A 9,922-nucleotide genomic window follows, 5' to 3' on the forward strand; every position below is an offset into this window, starting at 1 on the left:
ACTTTTCATGTTAAATTCAGTGTATATATTAATTAATTATTTTCTCACCAATTGATGGGACCGCACATGTACTATATATTTTGCTAAAATAATTGCTAATTTTATAATCAGTAATTGTCGTTCCTTACAAGTTGGAATATAATTTGAGTATTAAAATTAAATATTTTTCTTAAAAAAATCATTTGAGTTTCCTCGTTGAATAATATTTTTAACTTATTTGTACGTGTCTTAATAAGATGAGATTTCGTCGCTGTTAATTAGATATCTCGCGTTCAAGTTATTTGAAATGAAAAAAAGAATTCGTAGAAAGCATCACACCAGGACATTATTTAAAATATCTTACTTGTTTTTATTAATTTAAACTCACGTCAGGTATGATTCACAAAAGAAAAAAAAATGCTACCTACATTGACTGTTTTCATTTTCATAAAAATAATTTTCGAAATTCAAGATCTTTAATTAAAAATTATTTTTATTTAACTTCTCGTGATGGTTATTGTTTAGTTGTAATTCACGATTAGTTTGACACAACTATCAAACAAACAATTAAAAAATATATTTTATAAAATATGATCAAAATTACATAGATAAGTATGAATTAAATAAAAGGAAAAAAGTTAATTGAACATGTCAACATGACACAACTCACCAACGTCGTGTTAGTATTTAAATCATTAAATGTCATAATTGTGTTATTCAATTATTATTCTATCATATACGTAACCTTTTCTGTACCACAAGATAAATTCCGCTTTATCTAATAGCTTATAAATTATATTCTATACATAATCTATTCGATAAGTTTAAAACGATGAGCTTAATCGAGCATGTATTGATTGAAAAATAATTCCTCGCATCTCTTATGAAATATTATTTACTAAATCGATTCACTCATTTTTACGAATTAATTTTAGAATTTTATTACATAACGCATCCTATAATTCAAATTATTACTAAACCCCACTTATTATCAGTGATTACTTTTATTTATTTTTATGTGATTTAAAATAATCGTATTATTTTTGCGCTATCAGTAAAACAATAATAATGTAACTAATGAAATCTAAAAATGATAAATATATGTAAATTTCACTGTTTTCGAAAAAACTTTGAATATTATGAAAAAACCCTAATTTATATTAAAAAAAGTAGAATATTTTTAAATGAAGTTGATCAAAGGGACCCTTAGTAGCCACTCATTGTGTCTATATATATGTAAAAATAAAACTATATAATATACCCTCTATTCTTCTAATTTCTTTGTTCTTTCTACATTAATTTTTTCATATATTGCATCTTTTTTTTTTTTTTTGTTATTTCTCTCTATATATGGAAGAATTTAAAAACCAAAATCTCCTTCAACCTCTCATACAAAAAACCAACACAAATTCTTATGAAAATGACCACAAAATCATTTCTTATTCATCAAATCAAAGTATAATCCTTAGACTTTTTATGGTCATTTTTATAGGAATAGTCTCTTTATGGGCAAATTATGAAGTCTCCAAAGGTTTTTCCATAACTATTGTCAATGAAACCATTAAGGGTACAATTGCAAATAAGCGTTTCGATCTTTTTTACATGTCTAACGATGAAGCAACACGTTTAGTCCTTAGGACTAGTAAATTTGTTGAAAATATTCTTTACCCTGTCGACGATCAACATGAAATCAAGAAGCAAGTCAAACATGTCATAATTCAACTATCTAGTCGAAATTTGACTGGTCCAGTCATCGTTAACAACGATGAGTTTGTAATACATATAAGTCCTTCGATTTTGGAAGGCCCTGATTATAAACGCGATATGTTTTTAGCATTGCAAGAAGGTATGGCGCGCATATGGCTATGGGATGGTCAAGGTAATGCCCCATCTAGTCTTGTAAATGGTATGGTTGAGTATATTACTAGTTTGGCTAGTTTATCTGAACGTGTTACGTCAGAATCTGAATCAGTCAAGTCGGTGAAATTAAATCGGAGTTGTTGGAAGAGCAAGGATAAAAGGACTATAGTAAAGTTATTGAATTATTGTGAGGGGAAAAAAGAAGGATTTTTTAGAAGATTGAATAAAGAAATGAAAAATGTTTGGCATGAGAAAATAATTGATGATATATTAGGAATGCCAGCTTGGCATTTATGTGAAACTTATAATAAGTTTGTGATTTGAGTAAATAACTTTACAAATGAATGAATCAGATCGATTTGCAAAACGATGAGATTCGTATAAATTATATATTTCGTTATTTTAGGGTTTGATTTTTTTGAGGTTATTATTTAATTTATATAGTTATAGTTACTTCTAAATTTCATCTCCGCTTTAAAGTTGGACATGAGAGATTTTCTCATCCATCTTCTTGTGAACAAAAATATTTTTCAAATGAATTATTAAATTTTGTAAGAGAATATAATATTTTTTCTTGAGTTGATCGAGGATCTGTTGAAAATTACATGACAATATAGAAATAAAGAATTTATCTATACTCTATCTTATGTAAAATGATGAAATTCGTATAAATTATATATTTTGTCGTCATTTTAAGATTTGATTTTTTTGAGGTTAATATTTAATTTATATAGTTATAGTTGCTTCTGAATTTCATCTCCGTTATAAAGTTGGACACGAGAGATTTTCTCATCCATCTTCTTGTGAACAAAAATATTCTCCAAATGAATTATTAAATTTTGTAAGAGAGTATAATATTTTTTCTTGAACCGAAAATATATGACAATATAGATATAAAGAATGTATATATACTCTATCTTTTATGGATTTCACTTGTCGAATTACGTTAAATATATTATTATTATTGTGTAAAAGGATATGATGTTTTTTGTTGTATCGATCAATGAAATATAAAAAGATAATCTTTTATCGAATCACAAAATAGAAATAAAACTATCTATATATACTTTTATCTTCTTTAAAGTTTTATTCTTGAAATTACGCGAAATATATTATATTATTGATTTGGAGAATATGCCATATAATTATTTGATGGAAATATAACCACATGCCCCCTAATAATGAGTGCACCAAACATGAGAACATGGATATAAATGGGAGAATATGAAATGAATTTATGAAATTAATTTTTTTTTTAAATTTAGATAATTGAAAAAACAATTTATGATGCTTTTTTAAAAAAAAAAAAAAAAAAATTTTCATGGCCAACTATTTTGTATGGTGATTCTTTGTACAAGGAGACAATTTTGTATTGTCAGGTGTGTTAGGTGTGTTATGAATAAGAATTAATTATAGTGAACACAAGAGGTCTTTTTCTTTTTTTAAAAAAATATATTTAAATTTTTTATTTCTGAAATTCCTTAGCTCGACTAATAAGGATGATTTTGCGTAAAATATAATTTATTGAATATATAAAAAACTTCTTATCGATAAAATGAATATTTAGATTTTTTATTTTGAAATTCTGTAGCACGATTAATAAGGATGATTTTCACGTAAATTATAGTTTATGAAATATATAAAAAAGCTTCTTATTGATTGATTGTAATTGTGAAGTTTTGTGTCTAAGAATTCTAGCCAAGGTTATGTGTTGCGGAATTTTTTTTGTACATGACATTCGTAATTATTCTATCGTACTCAATTTTTTAATCGTGATACTGGAGAATACAATTATATTAAATATGGCTCGTATCAATTAAAATAAGATTTGTTGGATAGTTAGTACTAATAATCAACTAAATTTATAATATTGGTAAATCGTTTTTAATTAACATATTTGTTATGTAAGATGAGATTTGGATGGTCTCAATTACACAATAAAAAGAGAATCTCGTTTTATATTTTGTGAAGACGAAAATTATGTCTTTCCTTTAAATACTATTTGTATGTTTCTTAACCGATAAATAAAATCATAAATTCAATTTTAGATATTTTTTAACAAGTACATACTAATGTATGCCTCGTTTATTAATATCTTTGTAACTTCTGTGATATTAGTAATGTAAAAAGACATATCGTCAAATTATTTAAGAATAAATATACGTAAAAGTAGTACTAAATAATTTTCAGAATTGTTTTATCTTTTCATACTTCTATTAGTGAAAAGGGGTAAAAATATATTATTTCTTAATTTACAAACGAAGGATAAATGTCAACTTTTTAAACAAAGGCATAATATATATATATATATATATATATGGGAAACTTAAAGTGAAAAGTTGAATTACTATTTTAAACAAAGGCATAATATATATATATATATATATATATATATATATATATATATATATATATATATATATATATATATATATATATATATATGGGAAACTTAAAGTGAAAAATTGAATTACTATTTTACCTTCTACTAATCTTCTTATTCTCATTTCAAAATCTTGACCAATCAAATTTCTCACACAATTTTAAAAAAATAAAAATGAGTAATTATTCCTTAAAGACAAGAAATTAAATGAGATTCATGGATCTTTTAAAGTCAAATTTCATCTCTATCTTTTTTATATTTATTTAAATAGTATTTGACCTTTGATTTTTTCATGTGTCTTTTCATGTTTCCGTAATTTTATTCTATAAATTTAACTTTTTCAATAAAAACTTTTATTTACTATCCCTACAATTTTTGTGTATAGGAACTCTATTTCACTCATTAAATTTTCTTTCTTTTATCTTCAAATAGTAAATTCTTTTTTTTTTCTTCATTCATATTTTAATATATAAAATTTCTCTTTTATTGTTGGTCGTACATAGTTTATTCTTCTCAATGATATTTATTATGAAAAATCTTTTTTCATTCATTAATTACTTTATAGAGTGTATTATAGGGTGAGTTTTTCTAATTATTTGATGTGCCTTCTTTGGTTAGATTTTTTCTCCAAAAAGAGTATATTTCACGTAAATCTATTTTAATATAATCGATTTAGCTATCTGTATTATTGCAAAATTAGCAGCATATTCACCTCTTTTAGTATAATATCTATTTATGAAAAATTTCTGTTGCAATAAAACTCAAATTCAGATATAAATTGATCTGTGCATGCATTTGTATATTTAAACTTTGAAATGTAAACATAGACTATATTAAGAGCACAATAGTTCATAAGTAACTATGTATTCGTATAGTTTAAAATAATATAAAATACACATAAGTTATACGTGTTCAAAAACTAATATATATATATATATATATATTTATTCGTAGGACTCACGTGCAAAACATGTCGAGAACTAGTTTGGATATATAATACACCAAATTGCTGTAGGACTAAAACCCTCGGCTTGTTTCTCACAGAGTCTCTGCTACTGTGGGGTTTTGATGGAGAATTCAGCTATGAAGAAGATGAAGAAGCAAGTGCTTCTCTATTACTGTGTTGAGATGGAAGATGTTGCTCGCAAAATCGCTTCGGAATCCGATTCTATTACCCTCCATTCTATTAACTGGAGGTTTTTTTTTTTTTTTAATCCTCTTTGCATCTCTTGTTATTGTATTTGTATCATCTGCTTGGTATATACGCAAATTTGTGGTCTTTACTTGAATTTCATGTAGAAAAAATAAGTGGGTCGAATTCGAAATCGAATAAAGGTACCTCCTTTACTTGTTAGGATTTGGGGGTGATTCGGATTGTGTATTGGGGATGGGTGATGTTTCATGTTTAAAGGGTTAAAATGGGGGAATTATGATTTGGGTCGAATTCAAAATGAGTTAATAGAGGCGGAGCTAGGATTTTGAGTTTTGGAAATTGCAGATTGGTAAGGTTCTCGATTAATTATTTTTACAAATTAAGTGGATTTTTCAAATGCAAATACATGGTTTGAGGTGAAGTTGTTGGGTTCTGTTGAACGGTAGGTGAAGCTGTAGCACCACTCCTGCCAAAATAGAATCAAGGTTCCTCCTTTTTATTGTAGAAAGCTTTTCTTTTGGTGAGGGGGTAAGGGTGGGGGGGTTAAAGTTCTATATTGTGGTTGACAATGTTGTAATTACAACAATAACATACTCATTATAGTTCCACTATGGGGAGAGTGGGTTGTACACAGCCATTATCGCTACCTTTGAAGCTTCCTTCATTTGTTGGTGTTGTGAATAGTCTTATGACTAAGGTAAAGCAGACGCATAGACTTTATTTTCTAGTAGGGTGTGAAACAGATGCTTGGTACTAAAGTTCAATTGAGGAAAGACTACAATTAGCCAGTTATTATACTTTAATCTGGGATTAGTTTCTTCAGTTTAGTGGTAAAAAAGGTGATTGTTTTCAACAATAGCCAGGGTAAACAAGAAGGCTTATAAGTTATAACATCATTTTTGCATTGGTTACACAAAGTTCGATTATTAAGTTCCTGCATATTATGTAATTGGCCAAATAATCAGGCTTTCAATTGACAATTTGAATGCTAATAGCTTTGACATGATGCTATTATTGTACCGTTGTTAGCATTGAATCTTACATGCGGCAAATGCTTATCAATATGTGGATTCATGTACCAGGAGTTTTGCTGATGGTTTCCCAAATCTCTTTATAAACAATGCACATGATATCCGCGGGCAGCATGTTGCTTTTCTAGCATCTTTCAGCTCACCTGCAGTCATCTTTGAACAGCTTTCTGTGATATTCGCACTTCCAAGGCTGTTTGTCGCCTCATTTACGCTTGTGTTACCTTTCTTCCCAACTGGTACCTTTGAGAGGATGGAGGAAGAAGGAGATGTGGCCACTGCATTTACCATGGCCAGAATAATATCAAATATTCCAATATCAAGGGGTGGTCCAACCAGCTTAGTTATCTATGACATACATGCATTGCAGGTTGATTTAGTTGTACATTTTGTATTCACGTTGCGCTCTTATTTGATGTGATTGTCGCTTTGGCTATTTGTATCCTAGATTCTTTAGTTTGATTGGTAATTGGAGTTTGCGATCTTTTGGAAGCATGACTTCTTTTTCTTTCACATAATCATGTTAGATATCCTATTTTAGCTTTTAGGCTATGCTCTTTTTGTGTGTGTTCCCAGAGAAGTCCATAGTTATACTGCAAATTTCATCTTTCTAATGGTGAAATACTTCTCTCTGTTCTGTAGGAGAGGTTCTATTTTGGAGATAATGTGCTGCCTCTGTTTGAGACTGGAATTCCACTGCTGAAGCAACGTCTTCAGCAACTTCCTAACTCTGAAAAGGTGGGCTGGAGTCCTACTGGGCTTTTTTGTATGTGTTTTTTCAATAAATTATCTTGATTGTAGTGACATTCTAATGTCATTTTATTTTCCAGATAGTTATAGCCTTTCCTGATGATGGAGCTTGGAAGAGGTTTCACAAGCAACTAGTTCATTATCCCACTGTTAGTTAAAAATTATAATTTTCTACTTTGGTTTCTGCCTGTTACCCAATCTTGAACTTTTGTGTAATCAGCAGATTATGTCATTTAGGTTATCTGCACTAAAGTGCGTGAAGGTGATAAGAGAATCGTCAGGCTAAAAGAGGGTAATCCTGCTGGCTGTCATGTGGTCATTGTTGACGATTTGGTCCAGTCTGGAGGTACCCTAATTGAATGCCAGGTACTACTGCCTCTTTAGATCTGATAAGGGTTTGTAATATATTTGTCAAGTGTACTTAAATATGTCTACTCCCCAGATGTGACAGTAATTTGAAACTTTTTAACACCTCTTGGTCCAGCTGGTCTCATGGAACTCTGGTTTTACCGTGTTCTTTACTCTTATTTATGTACTAGTTCTCGAACACGTACGTTGCACGTGTATCCCATGTTATTTAATACCAAAACATTTCAAATGATATAATTATTTTAGAATAATTGATGCATTATACAATGTTTAAAGGGTAAAAATGATGTTTCTGGTAAAACATTCAACTAAGGTTGCAACTTGCAAAGATCAATAGAATCTGAAGAATTTCTGATTGTATTGATAAAAACTTTTTCTTTTAATCATGTGGGATACACTATATTATTGGTTAAAAAAAAAGATTACTACTTCAATTATATGATTTGTCAAGATTGCCAAATATCTAACACTATATTACCATACAAAATGAAAAAAAAAATGACCAATCAATAAAAGATTACATAAGAACTATAAGATGTGAAAATATAAAGTGTAATGGACGAATATTTTCTATTCAATTTATAACGAGAGAAATTGTGTATATGAAAGGTTGTGAATGAATGTATTTAATTGTAGAAGCTAAAAAGTTTAGCAATTAAAGTCATTAAGAAGTGAAAAATAATAAATTGTGACATCTAACCATGTATTCTCTTCAATTAAATATTGATATTGTATGAATCTCTCCATATGCTCTAACCTCTCTCTTCATATGCTCTAATGTTTAAGTTTTTTTAATCTAAAACGGTAATTGTTTTAAGTGCTCAAAATTCAGCAATTAAAAAAAAAATTGTTAATGCAACTCAATCATAATGGCAAAAGGAATACTCATAAATGCACTTCAAATTATTACAGTAACATTTTAGTGGTATGTAAAAAGTTTTCTGTTATGGAACTTAAATTACTATTTAATAATAATAATAATAATCAATAATAATAATATAATGGTATTATTGTAGTAACTCAACTATATAGGGTTATTTTGGTATTTCAACTTTCAATTTTTTTGTTCCCACTTATAATAATGGCATAATACATATATTGAACCCTAAACTTGGCTTCAAATTTTAACTTTGATCTCTAACTTTCATAATGCACAAACAAACAATTTAACTATTCAACTTTTAAACAAATAAACACATGAGTCCTACATGGAAAAATACACGTAAGACACCACATAAGACAAAAAATGACATGTAGGATGACATGTAGGACGTGTGTGTCTATTTGTTCAATTTTATACAAGTTTAAGTGTCTACTTGTGCAAACTCAAAATTGAAGGGCATATATGTTATTCGAAGCCAAGTTAAAGGGTATATTTATGTATTATGCCTATAATAATATATGATTTTTAGTTTTAATGGGGGTGTAAGACGGATCTGTCTTTGGTTGGTCGAGTAATTGTTCTGATTGCTCTGTGTCATTATTTACCTTCTTGCCTTCAGCAGTGAGGAGATTTCGGGGGTTTATACCTTCTAACTGGATGAGGCAAAAACTTAAGCATCCCAACAATCCATGTCAAATTGGATTATTGAATTAAAAAAACGAGAAAAGAAGGGAAAAGGAGGTAGGAAGTTAGAGAATGCACAGTAAGAGTCGATTCACTTTAAAACTAGCAACATTCTTAAGTCACAGAAATCTACTTTTAAGGTCCACACCTCCACCTTTTAATGCACTGTTGTCTAAAGGCGCGGTGCTACTCAACTTTGATGAGTTCGTTCATATGACAAGTTGCTAATACTGTACTAATTTGATGCTATGGTTAACCCCAGAAAGTTTTGGCCTCTCATGGTGCATCAAAAGTTAGTGCTTATGTAACCCATGGAATTTTCCCAAATCGGTCATGGGAGCGTTTTCTTCACAAGAATGATGGTAAGTAACTCTCTGAAACTACATCCACCTTCCTTTCAGTTTCAGCATCTCCTTATCATCCGAGTTTCTGACATCGCCCATGTTTTTCTTGTGTAGGCTCTGAGAAAGCATTCACTTACTTTTGGACGACAGATTCATGTCCTCATACTGTGAAAGCCGTCGCCAATAAGGCTCCATTTGAAGTTATTAGTTTGGCAGGATCAATAGCTGATGCTCTTCAAATCTAAGAACATTAGATAGGATCAGTTATAGTGAAACGAGTGTTGAAAATTTGTTCACTGGCATGATTTGCTGTTGTAACGGAAACTTGTCTTGTTGCTCAACTCTGTGACAGTCATTGTGAGCTCTATTTAACGGAACTCTTATCAAATTACACGTCCGTTCTCTATAACAATATTTCACGTGTCCTATAACAACCAAGTTATCTATTTCTAGAGGCTGTTTTTTCATGTTATGTTATATAATATGTTC

The 9,922-nt window shown here is 29.2% G+C and overlaps 2 protein-coding genes across 2 annotated transcripts; both read left to right on the forward strand.

The window, feature by feature from the left end:
- Nucleotides 1-1,244: 1,244 nt before the first annotated feature.
- Nucleotides 1,245-2,206, forward strand: LOC104649471 (uncharacterized). The gene has a single exon (XM_010328799.4). It carries the CDS (start codon nucleotides 1,330-1,332, stop codon nucleotides 2,161-2,163), a length of 834 nt encoding a protein of 277 aa, XP_010327101.2. The 5' UTR covers nucleotides 1,245-1,329; the 3' UTR covers nucleotides 2,164-2,206.
- Nucleotides 2,207-5,172: 2,966 nt separating this feature from the next.
- Nucleotides 5,173-9,821, forward strand: LOC101252123 (ribose-phosphate pyrophosphokinase 4). Its single transcript, XM_004248164.5, has 7 exons — nucleotides 5,173-5,418; nucleotides 6,458-6,773; nucleotides 7,046-7,141; nucleotides 7,234-7,302; nucleotides 7,391-7,519; nucleotides 9,352-9,451; nucleotides 9,548-9,821. The coding sequence occupies exons 1-7, from the start codon at nucleotides 5,291-5,293 to the stop codon at nucleotides 9,676-9,678; spliced, it is 969 nt and encodes a 322-aa protein (XP_004248212.1). The 5' UTR covers nucleotides 5,173-5,290; the 3' UTR covers nucleotides 9,679-9,821.
- The last annotated feature ends 101 nt before the right edge of the window (nucleotides 9,822-9,922 follow it).

This window comes from Solanum lycopersicum, chromosome 10, assembly GCF_036512215.1.
Source record: "Solanum lycopersicum chromosome 10, SLM_r2.1".
Lineage (NCBI taxonomy): Eukaryota > Viridiplantae > Streptophyta > Magnoliopsida > Solanales > Solanaceae > Solanum > Solanum lycopersicum.

Coding starts and splice junctions, on each gene's coding strand:
- LOC101252123 (XM_004248164.5), top strand. CDS start 5,291: ATGGAGAATTCAGCTATGAAGAAGATGAAGAAGCAAGTGCTTCTCTAT. Junction 7,520..9,351: donor GTACCCTAATTGAATGCCAG/GTACTACTGCCT, acceptor GGTTAACCCCAG/AAAGTTTTGGCCTCTCATGG. Junction 9,452..9,547: donor TTTTCTTCACAAGAATGATG/GTAAGTAACTCT, acceptor TTTCTTGTGTAG/GCTCTGAGAAAGCATTCACT.
- LOC104649471 (XM_010328799.4), top strand. CDS start 1,330: ATGGAAGAATTTAAAAACCAAAATCTCCTTCAACCTCTCATACAAAAA.